General features: G+C 43.5%; 1 protein-coding gene and 1 long non-coding RNA gene across 3 annotated transcripts in view; one reads left to right on the top strand and one right to left on the bottom strand.

Annotated features, from left to right (window-relative positions):
• The window catches only part of LOC128115513 (uncharacterized), a 117,463-nt gene extending 100,079 nt beyond the window's left edge, over positions 1-17,384 (bottom strand). The window contains exon 1 of the long non-coding RNA XR_008220188.1: positions 17,327-17,384. This is a non-coding gene — a long non-coding RNA (uncharacterized LOC128115513). The remainder of the gene's footprint in view (positions 1-17,326) is intronic.
• Positions 4,798-20,815, top strand: Dpy30 (dpy-30 histone methyltransferase complex regulatory subunit). Of its 2 annotated transcripts, none has more exons than XM_052746259.1 (5): positions 4,798-4,921; positions 5,144-5,216; positions 5,317-5,364; positions 12,785-12,927; positions 20,481-20,815. In XM_052746259.1, exons 2-5 carry the CDS (start codon positions 5,181-5,183, stop codon positions 20,551-20,553), a joined length of 300 nt encoding a protein of 99 aa, XP_052602219.1. In that variant the 5' UTR covers positions 4,798-4,921; positions 5,144-5,180; the 3' UTR covers positions 20,554-20,815. The 2 variants fall into 2 exon arrangements, with proteins under 2 accessions (XP_052602219.1, XP_052602220.1); XM_052746260.1 differs by lacking the exon at positions 4,798-4,921 and adding an exon at positions 5,023-5,045.
• Positions 20,816-21,958: the final 1,143 nt, after the last annotated feature.

The raw sequence follows: 21,958 nt of genomic DNA, 5'->3' as shown, positions 1-21,958 counted from the left end.
ATGTCAGATCCCCTGGAACTGGAGTTACAGGTGGTTGTGAGTCATGCAGTGCGGGTGCTGGGAACTAAACTCAGGTCCTCAGCGAGGAAAGTATGAGTTCTTAACCAATCAGCCAGCCCTCTGGTCCCCGTCACTCTGATCTGCCTCAAGTCTGTAAAGAAAGTTAAACACATGTCTTAGGGTTTCTTATTACTCTGAAGACACACCATGACCACAGCAACTCTTATAAATAAAAACATTTATTTAGTTGAGGGTGGCTCTCTCACAGTTTCAGAGGTTCAGTCCATTATCAGCAAGATGGGGAGCATGGAGGCATACAGGCAGATGTGGTGCTGGAGCTGAGAGTCTTGACTTAGAGGCAACAGGAAGTCAACTGCCTATCCTTGAGTGAAGGTGGAGAAAAGACTTCAAAGCCCGCCCCCAAAACCTGCCCCCACAGTGACACACTTCCTCCAACAAGGCCATGTTTTCTAATAGTGTCACTCCCTTTGGGGGCCATTTTCTTTCATACCACCACAACATAGTAGGCTTTCTTTATTATTCGAATTCCATGATTCTGGTTCTAGAACCTCCAACCGTAGAGAGAATTACTTTTGTGGAAGTGTTTGTTTTCTCTAGGAATTTATTCCCTTTCTAACAATATCTACTAAATGTAAGAGTCAAACACAAAGATAATGATATGGGTGTTACCTTTGAAGAACTCAAACTTTAACCGAGTTTAACCATCAAGAAAATAGAAGACAAAATGGAGTAAGTGCTGCTATAGGATTTGTTTCGGGTAGATGAGGGGGTACTTCTGAACAAAACATGGAGCCGCCAATCCAAATAATAGTTAATGGTCTGGGCTGCATAAACGGCTCAGAGGGTAAAGTGTGTGCTATACAATTATGCCTACCCAACCTCAGGTTCCCAGGAGCTACGTAGAAAGCCTACTGTGGTGGTATGACGCAAGGTGGCGATAGGGGGATCCGAGGGGGCTTGTTGGCTAGTCTAGCCAATTGGTAAGTTCCAGACCCAGTAAAAGACCTTGTGTCAAAAAATATAAGGTGGTGGAGGGGCTAGAGAGATGGCTCAGTGGTTAAGAGCACTTGTGGTGTGCTCACAGAGAAGCAGAGGTTGGATTAGCATCTCCCTAACAAGCCGAGCATCCAGAAATGCCTGTTAAGTCCAGCTCTGAAGGAGCTAATGCCCTCTTCTGGCCTCCAAATGATCGAAGGTGTGCACATGCACATACACACACACACACACACACACACACACACACACACACACACACACACACACGCATGCGCACACATTCACAACGGTACATATACACACATAAATAGTATTTAAAAAATAAAGTTGAGGGTCTGGAGAGATGGCTCAATGGTTAAGAGCACAGGCTGTTCTTCCAGAGGTGCCGGGTTGGATACTCATGCCCCACATGGCCGCTCACAACCAACTGTCCAGTTCAGTGGACCCAGCGCCCTCTTCCGGCCTTCAGAGGAACTAGGCATGCAAGTGGTGCACAGACATCCATGCAGAGGAAACACCCATATAAATAAAATGGTAACACCGCCGGGCGGTGGTGGCGCACGCCTTTAATCCCAGCACTTGGGAGGCAGAGCCAGGCGGATCTCTGTGAGTTCGAGGCCAGCCTGGTCTCCAAAGCGAGTTCCAGGAAAGGCGCAAAGCTACACAGAGAAACCCTGTCTCCAAAAACCAAAAAAAAAAAAAAAAAAAAAAAAATGGTAACACCAAAACAAAGATAATAAAATATTTAAAATCTTTATGAAGCCGGGCGGTGGTGGCACATGCCTTTAATCCCAGCTCTCGGTAGGCAGATGCAGGCGGATCTCTGTGAGTTCGAGACCAGCCTGGTCTACAAAGCGAGTTCTAGGAAAGGCGCAAAGCTACACAGAGAAACCCTGTCTCGAAAAACCAAAAAAAAAAAAAAAAAACTTATGAAATAAGATTGAGAGTTAGCTGAAGATAGAAAAAATAACTGATATTGACATCTGGCCTCCACTCATGAATATAACACACACACACACACACACACACACACACACACAATATTCTTCTTGTTTGCTTGTGTTTCACTCTAGCCTAGACTGACCTTGAAATCATGGCAGTTTTCCTCCCAAGTGCTGAGATGACAAGATTACAGGCATCATCATATCTAGCTTTCCCATTGTTTTTTTTCAGACAATGTCTCACTGTGTATTCCAGAGTTTATTTGAAATCACAGAGATCTACCTACCTCTGCCTCCTGAGTGCTGGGATTAAAGGCCTTGCATGTACCACCATGCCTGGCTATTTATTTTTTAATGTTTATGTTGTCTATTTATTTTCATCACTAGTACTGATGTATAAATTTCAGATTCCACTACAGGGCAAGTCAACCAACACATATTATGCACCAATGATGTATCAGGTTCTTCCCCAAAAAGTATGCAAATGTATAAAGGATTCAGGATGGCTGGAGATATGGCTCAGAGGTTAAGAGTACTGCTCTTCCAGAGGTCCTGAGTTCAATTCCCAGCAACCACATGGTGGCTCAAAACCATCTATAATGAGATCTGGTGCCCTCTTCTGGTGTGCAGACATACATACAAACAGAACACTGTATACATAATAAATAAATAAATCTTTAAAAAAAAAAAAGGGGGATTCAGGAACATAACTCATTTGTAAAGAGCTTTCTGTGTAAGAATGAATCCCTGAATATGATCCCTGAACCCATGTAACAAGAGCTGGGCATGGTGTTGAACGTTTGTAATCTCAGTGCTGGAGAGGAAGAGAACCAGGGGATCCATGGAGCTCGGCAGTCAGGCCGCCTAGCCTACTTGGTGAGTCCCAACCAAACCCAGCAAGAGACTTGATTTCAAAAAATAAGGTGGAGTCTGTGGTGATGGCTGTCCTGGAACTCACTCTGTATACCAGGCTAGCCTTGAACTCAGAGATCCATCTGCCTCTGCCTCCCCGAGTGCTGGGATTAAAGGCATGCATCTAGGCTTTAATCCCAGTACTCAGGAGGCTGAAGCAAGCTGTTTGTTGTTGGTTCAAGGCCAGTCTGGGAAATATAATGAGTTCTGAGATCGCCTAGGTTATAGAAGGAGACCCTGTCTCAAAAAAAAAAAAAAAAAAAACAAAACAAAACCAAACAAATCTCAAAACAGAAAATTTTAATCAGTAGCACTCAGGTTGTAGAATTTTGTTCAAATGCAGGATAGTATGATAATGCACATAATAGTTTCCTCAGTAATTGATGTTATTTTTATTTTCCCCTTCTCAAAACATTTAATCTCTGGGTCAATCTGACGTGCAAAATCTTCCAAGTGCTGTGTGGTGGCTCTCACTCATCACAATATTATCGAGTATATAGTATAAAATTTTTAAAAAACTGTACTCATAATTCTAGTGCTTAAATGAAGTTTATTTACTTGAGATCTGTATCCATGTAGCTTTTAGAGTCATAAGGCGATGTGGTATGATTTCCAATTTTATTTATTTACGTGTGAATGACAGGGTCTCCCATGGGCCAGCCTGGCTTAGAACTTCTAGGTACCTAAGCACGACCTTGAACTTCTGATCTTACTGCCTCTAGTCTGGTCTCCAGCACCGACTAGTCCTGTTTATGTGGTGGTGGTGGTGATTAAAACAGGGATTTGTGAGTGCTAGGCAGGCACACTATCAACAGAACTACCACCCCATCTGATTTTTGTTTTGTTTTTGTTTTTTGAGACAGGGTTTCCTCAGTGTAGCTTTGGAGCCTGTCCTGGATCTCACTCTGTAGCCCAGGCTGGCCTCGTACCTGATTTTAATGATGTATTTTCCATAATATTGACATGTCATGATTAATCTCCAGATATTGAATAGGAAGTTTCTAATTAAAATATAGAGCCTAGCCGGGCGGTGGTGGCACACGCCTTTAATCCCAGCACTCGGGAGGCAGAGCCAAGCGGATCTCTGTGAGTTCGAGGCCTGGGCTACCAAGTGAGTTCCAGGAAAAGGCTCAAAGGTACACAGAGAAACCCTGTCTCAAAAAACCAAAAAAAAAAAATAAATAAATAAATAAAAAATAAAATAAATAAATAAGATAAAATATAGAGTCTAGCAAGACAGCTCAGCAGATCAACGTGCTTGCTGCCAAAACTAAGGATTCAGTCCCTGGATCCAAAGTGGCAGAAGATACATCCTGGAAGTTATTCTTTGACCTCTACTATTGCAGACACACACACACACACACACACACACACACACACACACACTCCTGCACACTCACTTAAAAAATAATGAAAAAAGAAACAACAAAAGAAATTAGTTCTTTAAAAAAGTGCAGTTAAAAATGGGATATATACATATATATATATATATATATATATATATATATATATATATATATATAGTATTTTATATGTCTGCGTGTTTTGACTGCATGCTATATGGACCACATGAGTGCCTCGTGCCAGCGTAGATCCCAGGAACTGGAGTTAGGGATGTTTGTCAGCCGCCACGTGGGTGCTGGGAACCTAACTTAACTCCTCTGCAAAACGCAGCCAGTCATTAACCGCCGGGCGACGGGGTCTCTCCAGCCCCTCTTTGGCTTTAATGAAACGCCTGGGCCTATGGTTTCCTACTAAGAATCACTGAGCAAGTGGATGGTCTCGGTTCCTCGGGGACAGACACTTGCAGGCGGCACCGAGGACTGCTTACAGGACGGTTTGCAGCAGGGAGGAGCCGGCAGGTGCCCAGGCACACCGTGCACCGCAGAGGCGCAGGCCCTCTTAGGCGGGCTCGGGCACTCCTGCCAGCGGTTCCGCCTCTGCGCAGGCGCGGCAGCAGCGCGACGTCCCTCACTTTACGGCCGAAGCGGTTCGCGCTGGGAGTCGGTGGCGCCGTGCAGGGCACTTAGGAACCGACAGCCTTGGCGCGGGTAATCAGCTCCCCGTCCTCCTCCTCCCACGGCTCGATCCCTGGGACGACCACCGAGCTTCGCGATGCGACCCGGACGGCCAGTCCGTGGACCGTCCCAGCCCGCGCGTCTGCTGCCCGCGGGGGTGAGGGGCGGGGTCCCGGGCTGGGCTGCACCGCATCCTGGCGTCTTCCACTTGAAATCTCCCGGGTAACTAACTCGCGGCTCTTCTTGTTTTGCAAGACTGGTATCCGGTTGACTGCGGTTTGCAGGGTCCGCCATGGAGTCAGAGCAGATGCTGGAGGGACAGACGCAGGTACCGGGAGGCCCTTGGATTCCGAAGTGGCGGTGTGCAGGGAGGCGGTGCGCGGAACGGGCGGATGTCTCTCTCTGTGACTGTATTTTTTGTTTTCTAGGTTGCAGAAAACCCTCACTCCGAGTACGGTCTCACAGACAACGTTGAGGTAACTCGCCCGGTTCCTCTGCCGCATCTATGGCTGTCTTGAGAGCTGGAGAAAACTTAGGATCCGTTTACTAGGCTACTCTGCACGAGGGAACACTTTGCTGCCGTGATCTCCGTAGTATCAGATTATAAGCGGTTTCTTTTACTCGCATGCTAATACTTGCCTAAAAATAAAAGTACTTTGTAAATGAATGACTAAATCCCGGAACCAGATCTGGGTAGGTTTGGTTAGGAAAATAGAGGCTTCCTGGAGGAAATTTGTGTGTGAATAGGAGACTCGAGGGATCAAGTTTGGATTAAAAAGAGGGGCAGGAGCGTTTCCAAGCAGTTGTTGTAGAAACGGGTGTTATTTATTCAACGCTTTGCTGTTTGTGTGATACACACTCGACCAATTTGAATATATCTTCAGCCCTAGAATGCTTAAAGTTCAGTAACCTGTTCAAGGTCACTAGCAAGTAAGCTTAGAGCTGTTTTCTTTTTGATTTAATGTATTATTTGTGCGTGTGTGCGATGTGTGTGTATGTGCGTGCACGTGTGTGAAAGTCAGCGGGCACCCTTACAGAGTCTGCTTTTTCTTTCCATCCTTACGTGGTTTTTGGAGATGGAACTCAGGTCGTTATGCTTGGGTGTAGCAGGAACCCTTACCCACCCAGCCATCTTAACTAATCTAGAGTTTGTATTTTACTGTTGGCAGATTGACTTTTTTTCCTGCAAAAGGATGGCATTGTATTTGTGTGAGCTCTCTCTATTTTTCAGTGTATATGGATATATGTTTCTTTTCTTTCTTTGTTTATTTTTCTTTTTCCTTTTTTTTTTTTTTTTTTCTTTGAGATAGGTTTTTCATTATGTAGTTCTGACCGTCCTGGAACTCACTATGTATGTAGATCAGGCTGGTCTTGGATTCACAGAGATCCACCTACGTCTGCATACTGAGGGGTGGGGTTAAAGGCATGTGTCACCATTCCCGGCTTATGTATTTCATTTTTTTTTTTTTTTTTTTTTGGTTTTTCGAGACAGGGTTTCTCCGTGTAGCTTTGCGCCTTTTCCTGGAACTCACTTGGTAGCCCAGGCTGGCCTCGAACTCACAGAGATCCGCCTGGCTCTCAAGCAAAACACCCATATATATAAAATAAAGTATGTATTTCATTTTTAATACTTTATTTTATATATATGGGTGTTTTGCCTGAGTATATCTTTGTTCATAAGAAGATGGTGGCAGATCTCCTAGAACTTGAGTTACAGACAGTTGTGAGCTACAATGTGTTTGTGATGGAAATTGAACCAGGGTCTTATGCAAGAGTGGCCCTGTCTGTCGTCTGTCTGTCTGCCTGCCTGTCTCTGTTTTTTGAGACAGAGTTTCTCTGTGTTGCCCTGGCTGTCCTGGAACTCTCTTTGGAGACCAGGCTGTCCTGGAACTCACAGAGATCCGCCTGCCTCTGCCTCTCTTTCTGCTTCATGTTCCACAGTGTTCCCTCAGCCTTAGTAGGGAGTTAGATAGAAATTTTTTTTTAGGGCTGACTACTAACACTTGGACCAGTTCTGAGTCTTCATTTCTTGCTTACCACGGCAGAAAGGGGCTTCTCTGGCCAAGACTGAGAGCTGCACTAATCTATGGGTAGAAACAGAAGAGATATTTACAGTTTAACAACATGACTTCTTAGAGAAACAACAGTAGTAAGTGACTCCCAAAGCCTGTGGCCTCCAGAGCTATAGGCTTTTGTCCAGGTTTATGTACCTGGCAGGCATTTGGAGCAGGCTACACATCCAATCAGCAAGCAGTAGGTTACCCCTATATACCATCATGCCACTAAAACATTACTGGCTACATCGTGCCTGGCAGGTTGGTATTGTGGTGTTTAGGGCTCACTGATGGGATAATTCTGATTTATTTTTACTGGCTTTGCTTGGTCTATTTTATTTATTTTATTTTATATATAATCTTGTTGGTTTGTTTGTTTCTGGGATTTTTGAGACAGGGTCTGTATATTGTCTTGTATCTCCTGTAACTCACTGTGTAGACCAGGCTGGCCTTGAACTGAGGTGAGGTTTACTTGCCTCTGTCTCCTGAGTGCTGGAATTAAAGGTGTATGCCACCATGCCTGAAAATATATTGTGGGTTGATTTTTCTTTGTTATAGATGTTTTGTTTCTTTTTCTACCTAGTAATTTCTTTCTTAAAACATTACTATTTTCTAAAGATTTATTTTTATTTGTGTGTGTGTATGTGTATGTGTATGCCATATGTGTGCTGGTAGTATCCCTGAGGCCAGAAGACTGTCAAATCACTGGAGTCGCCGGTAGTTGTGGGCTTCCTGGTGGGAGTGTTGGGAACTGAGCTTAAGGTCCTCTTCAAGAGCGTTTTTTTCCCCAAGATTTTTCAGGCTGGGTGTGGTGGCACACACCTTTAGAAATCCCAGCTCTGAGCTGGAAATGGGAGCTACATGCCTTTAATCCCAGCACTCTGGAGGTAGAGGCAGGAGGATTTCTCAGCCTGATCTACACAGTGTGTTCCAGGACAAGCAGGGCTGAACCCTGTTTTGGGAAACCAAAAGAAAAAGAAAAGCAACTCCAGTTCTAGGGAGGTAGAAAGTCTCAGTCTCTCTCTCTCTCTCTCTCTCTCTCTCTCTCTCTCTCTCTCTCTCTCTCACACACACACACACACACACACACACACACACACACACACACACGAGCATGACCAAAAGTAACTTGGAGAGAAGGGTTTATTTCACCTTACAGCTTCTGGTCAGCCCATCATCTAGGGAATTCAGGGTAGGAACTGATGCAAAAGCCATGGGGTGGCGGGTGCTGCTTATACTGTCTTGCTCAGCCCACTTATAGCACCTAGGACCAGCAACCCAGGGGTGGCATCATCCATAATGGGCTGGGTCCTCTTGTATCAATCACTAATTTAAAAGAAAAAATGCCTCAAAGGCTTGCCCATGAGCCAGTCTTGTGGGGGTATTTTCTCAAATGATGTTCTCCTAGCCTGTGTCAAGTTGACATAAAAGCTAGCCAGCACAGTGTATGAGTGTTTTGTTTGCACGTATGTATGTGTGCTACAGGCATGTTTGATGCCTGTCGAGGTTTAGAAGAAGGAGCAGATCCTCTGAAACTGGTTGTGAGCCACGGTGTAGGGATTGGTAACCAAACCTGGGTCCTCTGTAAGAGCAGTCAGTGTTCTTAACCAACCCCTGAGCCATAGCTCTCAAGCCCCCATTATTATTATTGTTGGTGTGTGTTTTGAGTTGATTCTTTCTACCTTTTATATGTGTTCTGAGGTTTGCAGTGTAAGTTTGCCTTTACCTTCTGAACCATCTCACTGGTTGCCTAGTAATTTTTCTTTTTCTTTTCTTTTTTTTTTTTTCTGAGACAGGGTTTCTCTGTGTAGCTTTGCGCTTTTCCTGGAACTCACTTGGTAGCCCAGGCTGGCCTCGAACTCACAAAGATCTGCCTGCCTCTGCCTCCCGAGTGCTGGGATTAAAGGCGTGTGCCACCACCGCCCGGCTTCTTTTTTTTTTTTTTTTTTTTTTGAGAGAGAGTCTCACTAGATATGTAGCCTGGCTTGACTGTCCTTCAATTTGCTATGCAGACCAGACTGGCCTGGAGTTCACAGAGATCCTTCTGCCTCTGCTTCCTGAGTGCTGGGAGAAAAGGCGTGTGCCACCATGCCTACCCTCACAGCCTAGTGATGATGTCTTTTTTCTTTTTTTTTTTCAAGACAGGGTTTCTCTGTGTAGCCCTGGTTGTCCTGGAACTTACTCTGTAGAGCAGGCTGGCCTCAAACTCACGGAGACCCGCCTCCTCTGCCGCCCAAGTGCTGGGATGAAAGGCATGTGCCATCACGACCACCGGCACCTAGTGATTTCTCAATATTATGCTGGGTACTGTGATATTTTTGCAGTTCCAAACATTTTTTAATATTGACCTACAATTTGACTTTTCAAGGTTTGCTTCAACCTTTGTCTGGTGGGGCCAGAGCAGCAGTCTTTAATTTAGGCCTGTTTTCATCGTTTTGAGCATTCTAATGTTCCATGCATTTTTGAGGCTCTGCTGCTCTGGATCATGGGGACACTAAGTGTTCCCATTGTGTGAGCTGTGGAAGTGTCCCTGTGACTGCCAGGTGGTTTTCCTCATGGTCTCTGGCAGTTGTACTCATCTAGACCAAAAGCAGCCTCACTGGTTGACTGCATTCCCTTCTTTCCTGCCCGCACAACCTTCTCCTTGTAGTACTCTGCCTTGTAAACTGGAGCTGTTGTGGTTCCTCACAATTTTCCAACACTTGTCTTCTCGACTCAGGGCGACTGCTAGACTCTGCTTAGGTCCCCTTTGATGCTGCATCCTGTGAGTTTTCTAGGTAGCAAACGGAGCGATCATAGGGTTATAACTGTAGTACACTGTAATAATCTACCCCCACCCCCAGACAGAGCTTCTCTGTGTATCCTTGGCTGTATGCTGGAACTTGCTCTGTAGACCAGGCTGGCCTTGAACTCAGAGTTCCACCTGCCTCTGCCTCCCAGTGCTGGGATCAAAGGCGTGTGCCACTAATATGGAATATCTTTTTGTTTTTAACCCTAAACCTTCCCTGAGTTTTCTCTCCTTTGCTGTTTACTGTAGTGCACTGTGATCTTTCCGTTTTTGTGTTTGGTGGTATGTGTGTACGTCTGTAGGTTAATCCGAGATAATTGGTTGTTATTTTTCCTGTTGTGATAAAATATCCTGACAAATGCAACTTAAGGACAGAAGGGTTTATGTTGGTTCATAGTCATGGGGTACAGTCCATCAAGTAGGGAAGTCAGATTGGGGGAGCTTAAAGCAGCTGGTCATCTGTGCCCACAGTCAGGAAGACACAAGGAATGCTCCCATCCAGCTGGTTTCCATCTTTTCATGTGGTCCAGGACAGAAGCTTTGTGAAGGTTGCTGCCCCGCCTCCATTGTGGTGGGGTTGCCCTCCCTCAATTAGCCTAAGAAAGGATAATCCCCCAGAGGCAGGCCTAGAGGATAACCTAATCTAGATAATCCTTTACAGGTGTGCTTGGAGCCTTATTTCCTACTTGCTTCTAGATTGTGTCAAATTGATAACCACCATTAACTGGTACATTGACTTAACTAAAATTAAGCCTAGCGATTGGCACATGGTAAGTATCCAGTAAATGCTCCAGTGAAATTAGTTAAGGAGGGTATTATAGGAACTGTTTCTTTTGGTAATGATGTAGTTAAAAAAAATTTAATTGTATGTATGTGTGTGTGCCTGTAGAGGCTTCAGGCCCTCCAGGAGCTGGAATTCTAAGCATTTGTGAGCTGCCTGGTGAAGGGTGCTGGGATTCAATTCTTAGTCCTCTGGAAGAGGAGTACTCACCTTTTGTATGTTGAGACAGGCTTCCTCTATATAACAGTCCTGGCTGTCCTGGAGCTGGATCTGTAGACCAGGCTGGCCTCAAACTCACAGAGATCCACCTGCCTCTGGAATGCTGGGATTAAAGGTGGACACCACCGCTGCCCAGCAGGAGTACTCACTCTTAATCACCAAGTCATTTCTCCAGCCCTCTTAAATTGTATTTTAAAATTTTAATTTGGGGTTGGGGATTTAGCTCAGTGGTAGAGCACTTGCCTAGCAAGCGCAAGGCCCTGGATTCGGTCCTCAGCTCTGGGAAAAAAAATTTTTTTTCTTTAATTTTTTTGAGATAGTCTCTCTATGTATCCCTGGCTACCCTGGAATTCATAGAGATCTTCTTGCCTCTGCCTCTTGAGTGCTGGCCAGATAGTTACTTGTAGCTCAGGCTGGGTTTGAACTCACTATGTAGCAGAGAATAATCTTGAATTTTCTGATCCTTCTGCTTCTCTCTTCCAAGTGCTGGGACCACAGATATGCACTACCATACCTAGTTAATGCTAGGGCTGAAACCAGGACTTCATGCATCCTAGCTAAGTGCCCACTGGGTTAATATATATATATTTTATATATATATTTTATATATATACATATATATAGTATATATTATATATACACACATATACACATAACACATATATATGTAGATATGTATATGTATTATGTATAATTGCTGTTTCTTATTGGAGGCATTTTAATAGCATGTAAATGAGCTGTCTTTTTTTTATTATACAAATACTTTGATAAGTTAGGACTGTATTCTTTACTAAGATTAAGAAGAATTTGTTGGACTGGAGAGATGGCTCAGCAATTAAGAGCACTGGGTGGCTCTTCCAGAGGAACCAAGATTCAATTCCCAGCACCCACAGGCAGTCAGTTTCAGGTGATCTGACACTTTTATACATATATATACATGCAGGCAAAATATGAGTGCACATGATATAAAAATAAATTATTAAAAAATAATAGTAAGAATTTGTTGCTGGGTGGTGGTAGCCCATGCCTTTAATCTCAGCACTCAGGAGACAGAGGCAGGCAGATTTCACTCTGAGTTCGAGACCAGCATGGTCTACAGAGCAAGATCCAGGACAGCTAGGACTACACAGAGAAACCTGTCCCGGAAAACCATAAAGTTAGGGATTGGGACTGGAGAGTTGGCAAGTGTTAAGAGCACTTGTTTTTGCAGAGGACTGGGGTTGTTGGATATCCTGCACCTTCATAGCAGCTCACAACTGTATGTAACTCCAGTTCCAGGGGATCTGATTACCCCTTCTGGCCTCCTGGGGCATATGATTTATATAAATCCATGTAGGCAAAATACTCATGCCCATGAAATAATAAAATAAATGTAAAAAGAAAAGGAAGTTAGGATGTAGACGAATTTCTAAATGGTTTTATTAATAAAAACATGGAGTCAGTTATAGGGGTGAAAACCTGAGAGAGAGGTTTAGCAACAGTCACATGCTAACCTCACCTCACCAACTCCACGGCTTCCAAAAGCGAGATACTTCCTGTCTACCCACGCCCTATATGCCTTGCTCTTCTGCCATCTGATTTGCTTTCTGTCCAGCTACATCACTTCCTCTTCCTGCCCAGCTCTGTCACTTCCTGTCTGTCTGTACAGACCTCCAGAGCTTCATGGTTAACTTGTATTGGAATTTAAGGCGTGTGCCTCCACACCCAGCTCTGTTCCCAGTATGGTCTTGAATTCATATAGATCTAGATAGACCCTGCCTCCCAAGTGATAGAATTATCACTACCATTGCATGACTTTTGTGTTTACTTATAATGGCTGGCATTTTTTCTGATCTCCAGGCAAGCTTTATTTATTGGAGCACAAATAAAGTATCACCACATTAGGGATTGACTTGCATTTCTTTCAGAGGAGAGGTTTGCTGTCTGGTATCATTCTAGTCACGATTTGCTTTCCTCTTAGTGTCCTTTTCCCCTTAGTTTTTGTTTTGCTCTCAAAATAATCTTGTACTTTGGGAAATTCATGCTTTTTTTTTTTTTTTTTTCCACATCACTAGAGGATAGTCGAAAATGAGAAGATTAATGCAGAGAAGTCATCAAAACAGAAGGTGGATCTACAGTCTTTGCCAACCCGTGCCTACCTGGATCAGACAGTTGTGCCTATCTTATTACAGGGTCTTGCTGTGCTTGCAAAGGAAAGGTGAGATAATACTGTCTGTGACTGGAGATACGAGGTGGGACTTCCACACCCAAAATAATATTAGTTGAGTATGGTTCTTTGCTGTGTTTGTGTTCAGTGATGTCACGATTGTTATTTTATTGTAGAATTACATTTGTGTGTGTGTGTGTGTGTGTGTGTTTTGTGGTAGACATAAGGAGGTAAACTTTTAGGAGTCCAGTTCTGTCCCTCCACCATGTGGATCTTGGGGATTGAACTCAGGTTATCAGGCTTAGTGTCAAACATTTTTTTTTTTTTTTTTTTTTGGTTTTTCGAGACAGGGTTTCTCTGTATAGCTTTGCGCCTCTCCTGGAACTCACTTGGTAGCCCAGGCTGGCCTCGAACTCCCAGAGATCCGCCTGGCTCTGCCTCCCGAGTGCTGGGATTAAAGGCGTGCGCCACCACTGCCCGGCTAGTGTCAAGCATTTTTACCTGCTGGAGTCATCTTACTGGCCCCATTGCTGTTAAACTTTCATAGGGTTTCTCTGTGTAGCCCTGGCTGTCCTGGAACTCCCTCTGTAGACCAGGCTGGCCTCAAACTCTGCCTCTGCCTCCCCAAAACTTTTTTTTTTTTTTAATTATTCATTCACTTTATTTGTGTGGGCATTTTATCTGGGTGTATGTCTGAGCATCATGTGGGCTAGAAGAGGATGTTGTATCAAGATTGGAGTTACAGAGCTGATTGTGAGCCACCGTGTGGGTGGATGCTGGGATTTCAACTCCTGTATAGTCTGCAGGTAATTTTGTAAAGTTTTTACTTCAGGATAACATGGTTCTAGGTAGTCTACACTGATTATATATATTATATATATCTCAGAGATCCACCTGCCTCTGCCTCCAGAACGTTGTGATTAAAGGCATGTGCCACCACCGCCCAGCTAATTGTTACAATTGAAATTACAATAATACCACAGTAAACCTAGGCATTTTACCGCTGCTCCTTTTTAGACATGTAGCCTTGGCTGGCTTTGAACTCACTATGTAGCCCAGGATGATCCCGTGCTTGGATTATGGGAAGTATGATACCGTATCTGGTTTATGTGGTTCTTGATGAGTCTAGGCCCCTGAGTATGCTGTACAGTCACTGCCTGCTGAGCTATATCCTTGTTTGTTTGTTTGTTTGTTTGAGACAGTCTCAAATAGCTCAGGCTGACCTTGAACTCTGATCCTTTGGCCTCTAACTCCTAATTGCTAGGATTACAGTTAGGTTTCACCCAGATCCATTTTCCATATTGTTGAACACTTAGCTCCATTTTCCTTTGTTACTATAATTTATTTCATACCTTTCTGCTGTGCTTGCTTATTTTTTTAATGACCAGTCACCAAGAATTGATTTTCTAGTTTAATGAAGTTTGACTTTATACAGTATTTATACAGTATTTGCTGTAATTTGTATTTCTGTCCAATATTTTTCCCTTAAATTTTTCTAGTGTCATTTGTCTCAAGTACAGGATTATTATGAACTCTTCTGGGCTTCAAACTGAGGACCCTGCTCATGATAGGCAAACATTCTGCTATTAAGTTATGTTCCCAGCTAGCTATAAAGAGCTTTTTTTTTTTTTTTTTTTTTTTTTTTTTTTGCCAGTACATTTGTTTATTAGAAGTTATTTCTTTCTTCAGGAGCAGTTTTTTTTTTTTTTATTTCTACATGTATCTCAATAATCCTTACAGAAACTCTTTTTTTTGTGTTTTGTTTCATTTATTTTTATTTTTCAATGTGTGTGTGTTTTTACCTGCAAGTGTGTCTGTGCACCACGTGGATGCCTGGTGCTCACAGAAGCCAGAAGATGGCATGGGATGCCTTGCAACTGGAGTTTCACTGGCTGTTAGGTAACAGTGGGTGTTGGTAATTGAACCTGGATCCTCTGAAAGAGCAGCCAGTAGTGTCCTTTACTGCTGAGCCTTCACTCTAGCCCTATTTCCCCCCCCCCCCACCAAGGAGGCCATGGACTCCTCATTTGCATACTGTGTCCTGAGTACTGGGATTACAGATGTGAGCTATCATATCCAGCTTCTAATTTCTTTTTTTGTAAACAAATAAGCAAATTTGTTTTGTAAACTAGTCAGTTTCTGTTGGGTGTATGCTGTATTTAAATCTAGGACAGTAATAATCTCTGTAGTAAATGGACATAAATTAGTAACATAGATTAGATTTTGTTATATTTAGTTGTATGTGTTTACGAGAGTGTATATGTTTGCATATGCATGTGTGTATGCCAGGGTGTGAGTGTAGAGGTCAGAGGACAATTTTTAGGAGTTATTTTTCTCTTTTTGCATGTGGGTTACGAGGACTGAATTTAGGTTATCAGGGTTGGTGGCAGGGGTCTTCCCTGATACGCCATCGTGCTGGCAGAGATTGATATGATATGTTAGTTTATATAAAAGTTGTATGTCCTGATTGTGGTGGCACACACCTTCAATCTCATCACACAGGCAGAGGCAGGCAGATCATCTCATCTCCTCGTCGAGTTTCAGGCCAGCCAGGGTTATGTGGTGAAACATTGTCTTTAAGAAACAAAGATGGGCTTAGGGATTTAGCTCAGTGGTAGAGCGCTTGTTTAGCAAGCACAAGGCCCTGGGTTCGGTCCTCAGCTCTGAGGAAAAAAAAAAAAAAGAAACAAAGATGGGCTGGAGATGGCTTAGGACTTGCTGCTCTTGTAGAGGACCTGTGTTTATTAACATCTACATGGAGGCTCACAGCCGTCTGTCACTCTGGCTCCAGGGCATCTGATGCGCTCTTCTGGCTTCTGTGGACATAAGTATACATGTAGGCAAAATAGACATACATGCTTAAAAAGAAATACACACACACACACACACACACACACACACACACATATACACATACACACACTGTTCATTGAAGCATATGCTTGGAATATACATGGCTGTTACTGACTAAATGAATGTAATAAATATTTGTCTTTTGTTTTTGCTTGGTTATTTATGTTTATAAAATAAGATTTATGTATGACTGAAAATACCATGTCTCTGCTGTTGATGACTGAAATGTGGTTGGGCTGGAGTAAGGGCTTAGTGGTAGGGTGCTGCCCTGGTGTGCCTGAGGTCCCAGGTTCAATCCCCAGCACCACCCCAAAAGGGACTCTTATATTTTCATTTTCCCCAAAGAAGGCTGGTATGTTAGAAATTCTATTTAATTTAAAATTTAAATCACTATTATTGTTTTATTGGGACAGGGTTGTCTGTAGCCTAAATTGGTTTCAAACTTCCTTTGTAGCTAGCTAGGATGACCTTGAGCTTCTGAATTGTTAAGTGCTAGAAGAAAAAAACTAGGGCAATTTGAACTAATAATATGTTTGTAAATAGAATTAATAAGCAAAGAGTTTTTTTTTTTTTTTTTTTTTTAATGCCGAATGCTGTTTATTGAAGGAGGGAGGAGGTCTTAAATACAGGCTTACAGCACAATGGGAGAACCCCGGAGGGCAGAAGTTGCTACCAATGTTTTACAATCTTGCATCTAAGGTGTTAACGCCCCCATTATGCAGGATACACAGACAAGGAACTTCCCTTAAGCATTCAGGAGGGTGGAACCTGGCAGGAAATTAGCATAGGGAGGATATCAAGGTCAGCAAGCAAGGCAACAGTTACCCAAAACGGGGGGCCAGGACCCTATAGGTCCCCCTTTACTAAAAAATGAACTTCTGACTTAGGTTGTGTGGGACGTCAGCAGGTCACCTTACCCGTCATGGAGATGCCTGCCCAGGCCACACAGGCATTCTGTCTTAGGTTTGTGAGGCCCCCCCCCCCCCCCCCCCCCCCCCCCGCCCCCCGCAGGTATTACCTGTCTCTGAATACTCATTATCATACAGGCTCAGTCCTGTGTGAGCTGCAGAGTTAACTGCTGCCAGAGATCTCAAAGTGGCTGGGCTTGCAATCTGTGTGTTCTTGACACAGAAAAGACCAACAGAAGTCCTAACCTACCCATAGCCAGTAGGCTAAAGGCAACTGAGCCATTTCCTCCCTTAACGAGCCTTACTGCAAATTGGAGTCCTTGTAAGATGGTATCCCAAAAGCAAATGGAACTTGAGTTTATAAATTTATAATTTATTTTTTAAAAAATATTTTTATTTTATAATTAATTTTTTTGTGTGTGTGGTTTTTCGAGACAGGGTTTCTCTGTGTAGTTTTGTGCCTTTCCTGGAACTCACTTTGTAGCCCAGGCTGGCCTTGTACTCACAGAGATCCTCCTGCCTCTGCCTCCCGAGTGCTGGGATTAAAGCCGTGCGCCACCACCGCCCGGCTATTTTATAATTAATTTAATTTTACATATCAGCCATGGATTCCCTGTTTTCCCTCCTCCCACCCATGCAAAGAGTTTTTGTAAAATCAATCCTTAGGCCAGGCGGTGGTTGGCGCACACCTTTAATCCCAGCACTCGGGAGGCAGAGCCAGATGAATCTCTGTGAGTTCGAGGCCAGCCTGGGCTACCAAATGAGTTCCAGGAATGGTGCAAAGCTACATAGAGAAACCCTGTCTCAAGAAACCAAAAAAAAAAAAAAAAAAAAAAAAATCAGTCCTTAGGTTAACCTAATTATTTGGTGAAAGTGATGTCTATAGGCAGCTCAGAAGAATATGCTGGTGCGGTGTGTTGATGTTAGCAGTTGAGAGGTTGAGGCAAGAGGACTGTGAGTTCCTGGTGGACTGGTTTGTGTAACTGTTATCTTTCTCAAGAAAAGAAAAAGGGTTAGGGCTGAGGTTGTAGCTCAGTGGTAGAGTGCTTGCCCTGGATGCTGTTTAAAGTGCAAAGGGAAATGTTTTAAGATTTTTTTTTTATTGTTTGAGACAGGGTCTCTCTAAGGGCCCTGGCTGTCCTGGAACTTACAGGACATATCTCTTACTTTCTAGTGCAGGCAATAATGGCATGCGGGGTGGTGGTGCACTGGGGAGGCTGAGGCAGGTGGATCTCCTAGTTTGAGGCCAGTCTGGTCTACAGAGCAAGTGCCAGGACAGCCAGGGGCTACTTTGTCTCAAAAAACAAACAAACAGGCAGAACCTGGAGAGATGGCTCAGCAGAGGTTCTGAGTTCCATTTCCAGCACCCGCCTGGCTTCTCACAACCATCTGTAATGGGATCTGATGCCCTCTTCTGGCGTGCAGGCATATGTGCAGTCAGACCATTCATATATATATATATATATTATTACACACACACACATATATATATATTACATAAGTAATTTTTTTTATAGGCTTTTTCTGTGTAGCTGTCTTAGAACTCACTCTGTAGCTCAGGCTGGCCTCAAACTCAGAGATCCTCCTGCCTCTGCCTCCCCAGTGCTGGGATTAAAGGCATGTGCCACCACCTGTCTGATATTCTCCGCCCCCGCTCCCCTACCCCCCAGGAAAAAAACAAAGAAAGTCTGTGCCACCATGCCTAGCATGGGGGAATTATTTTTTTTAATCATGGTGACTCAGTTGCCTGCTTGCCTTTTGGGGTAGGGTCTCTCAAGCATGTATCTTTGGCTGGCCTGGAATTGGCTAGGTAGACCAGATTGGTATGGAACTCGAGAGATCTGTCTGCCTCTGGCTCCCAAGTACTGAGATGATAGGAATATGGCACCGTGTCTGGCCTTTCTTCTGTCTGTCCCTTCCTCCTATGGCACCGTGTCTGGCCTTTCTTTTGTCTGTCCTTTTCCCCTGACTTCCCTTCCTCCTATCCTCTCTACCTTCCCTCGTTCCTTTCCTCTCCTCCCTACCCCCCAACCCTGCTGGCCTCTGCTTCTCACGTGAGATGGCATTACAAGTGCCACCTTGTCCGGTTGATGCAGCGCGCCAGGGTTTAACCCTCGTACCTTGTTCACGCCAGGCCAGTACTCTGCTGCTTCTCCATCCCTTTACTTGGAGTTTTTTGAGAGAGTGTGTCTCTGTGTAGCCCAGGCGCGCATTTTCCACATAAAAAGAACTCACATTTTCCACATAAAAAGAACTTGTACTCCAGGCACCTGTCCTGCAGTGCTGGGTGTTGGGGTTACACACATGAGCGGCAGCACCCATCTCTGTAGAGACTGGCTCTGCCCATGCTGTCACCCTTTTGTTTCCGTCTCCCAAATCCTGGGATTACTGGTCACAGGGAACCACTCGCCACTCACTGTGCTGAGGGAGAACTTTGCTATTTTGTACCAGTTGGTTTTGAACTTGATAACATAAACCTGGCTGGTTTGGAGCTAGGATTACAGACATGCCATTATGTTCGGTTTTTTTGTATGCCTTTTGAAGCAGTAGAATTGAGACATTTACCCAATTTTGAATATTTAGACAGATTTTCAGCAAGAATAACTTGCATCAAAGTGATAAATACGGAGTTATACCTTGTAAATTTATCTGGTTTCCTCAGGTGAGAATTGGTTGTTGTAGCTTCATAAATATTAATTCAAAAAATTTGACTGACAAGATAGCTCAGTGAGTAAAGAGGCTTGCCACCAAGCCTGACGACCTGAGTTTGATTCCCCAGGACCCTGCCACACAAGTGCCATGCCTCTCACAAAATAAATGTAATAAGAGATTTGAAGAAAAATTAAAGCAGGCTGTCTAAATGAATGCTAATGCCTTGACCAGTCATCTGTGAGTTCATGTGTGCTGATGTTGCTAATGACATGTCCATTTTTTATTTGTTGTTTTTTTTTTTTTTTTTTGGTTTTTCGAGACAGGGTTTCTCTGTGTAGCTATGGTGCCTGTCCTGGATCTCGTTCTGTAGACCAGGCTGGCCTCGAACTCACAGAGATCTGCCTGGCTCTGCCTCCCGAGTGCTGGGATTAAAGGCGTGTGCCACCGCTGCCACCCCCCACCCCCCGTATTTGTTCTTTTGCTGAAGGATAATACTTAAGAAATTACACATTCTGTAGGCATACAGCTTGAGTTTGTTTTTGTTTTTAAAAAGGTTCTCACTGTGTTGTTATGATCACCCTGGAACTGACTATGTAGACTAGGCTAGCCTCTGCCTCCAGAGTGCTGAGAATTAAAGGTGTATACCATCCCGATGGGCCAGCTTGAAAGTAAACACCTTTGCAATACACACTCAGATCATGAAGCTGACCACTGCTCCTATCCTAGAAGTCTCCCCGAGGCAAGCAGCATTCCATTTCCTCAGCTTGTGCATTTGGGTTCAGTAGGTAAAGGCATTTGCTGAGCAGAGCAAACCTGGTTCCCTGAGTTCAGTATCCAGAAGCCATGTGAAGGTGCTAGGAGAGAACTGGCTCCAGAGTTGTCTTTTGACCTCCGAATGGGTGAGGCATCTGTTCCTGCCATGCATACATGCAGCAATAATCAATAAAGACTAAACAGGACCCCTTGTGTTTTAGAATTGAGTTCATAACTGGTTTTAAGCTATAAAACAGTGTTTAGTCCTTTTAAACTTTAATTTTGGCTCCTTAGCTTGCCTGCCTGATTTACCATGTTTATTACAGATAGCCATTCACTGTGAAATGAAAATGAAACAGATGCATTTTTAAAGAAGGTGTGTTTAAATCAATGTACGGACAGAACCTTTCTAACCTCGGTGTTTCTTTTGCTTTACAGACCGCCAAATCCCATTGAGTTTCTAGCATCTTATCTTTTAAAAAATAAGGCACAGTTTGAAGATCGAAATTGATTACTTGGGAAGAAAAGAAACATTTGGTTGCTACTGTAGATTTTCATGATTACGAGGCAGCTTTAATTGCCATGATTCCCCTCCCCACTCTGGAACCTTCAGGACCACCGAACTCTCTTCTGGAGTTGCAGAAGAGAACATATCCCCTTGTCTGATTTAATCACCATACTTATTTAATGAGTATCATCTGTGCAATTTTTTTCTCAGATTGTCTTTTACTTTGTTTTTGAAAAGACCTTCAAAATAAACTGTTAAAACACCATTACTGCATAGTTTTTATGTTTGTTTCCATGAACTAACTGCTTGTAGTTTTGAATGTGATAGCTTTGTAGTAATCAGGTAACGGCTACCACATTTGCAGTATTTGACTTAATGATCTCTGAAATTGACCTCTGCAAAGGAGCTCTTTTTCCCATTTTGCAGACAAGAAGACCGACTGGAGAGGTTAAAAGCCTGCTTCAGACAACACTGCTGGGAAGTGCTCAGGGGGGCATTCCACCCAGTTCCACCAGTGTTCTCATAACTAAACAAGTACTCTGCTCCTTAGTATTGTCGCATCTCTGCAAGATACGGGACCGAAGAGGTGACATCTTAGACATTTGTTGCTCTTTCAGGGGACCCAGATTTGATTTCCAGTATCCACATAGTGGCTCACAACTGTAACTCCAGTTCAGGGGATATGACCCTCTCTTCTGACTAGGCACACATAAGTAAGGTGCATATATATATATATATATATATATATATATATATATACACACACACACACACACACACACACACATATACATATATATACATATATATTCAGGCAAAACATTTATACATATAACATTAAAAAGAAATATGTATTTTTGTCTTGCGTGTATTCCTATTGTCCCCTATGAAGAAATTGAGATAGCTCACTGGCTCTGAGAAAGTTGTGCCATGAAAGCTAGGGAACACGATTCACTAGAACAGTTGTTTTCAAATGAGAGTCAAGTCTGCCCCTTCGGTAATGTATGGACAATGAGTGCAGTGGGATTCTGCTGTCATCAGGATGGAGCCAGGGATTCTAAGTATCTTGAGAAGGCACAGGACAGTCCATGTGCCCATCATTCCCTCTTAGTCACCTAGTTCAAGCCAAGACTAGTATTAAAGTTGAGAAACCCTGTACTGGAAGCATATTAATCTCGTCTTTAGGTTAAAAGCCTATGCGAAGGTAATGTTAATACGATACCTTTTGTAATTCTCCTTAATGGCCATGCACTGTGGTGCATTCTTTTAATCCCAGCACTGGGAGGCAGAGGCAGGTGGATCCGTGTGAGTTCAAGGCCTACCAGAGCTACATTACCAATTCATTCACTTTTTTTCCTTTTTGAGATAAGGTCTCTACATAGCTTTGGCTATCCTGGAACTCACTATG

The sequence above is a fragment of the Peromyscus californicus genome, unplaced genomic scaffold, assembly GCF_007827085.1.
Source record: "Peromyscus californicus insignis strain IS unplaced genomic scaffold, ASM782708v3 Scaffold_1__1_contigs__length_55948999, whole genome shotgun sequence".
NCBI lineage: Eukaryota > Metazoa > Chordata > Mammalia > Rodentia > Cricetidae > Peromyscus > Peromyscus californicus.
This window is presented reverse-complemented; position numbering and strand designations above follow the sequence as displayed.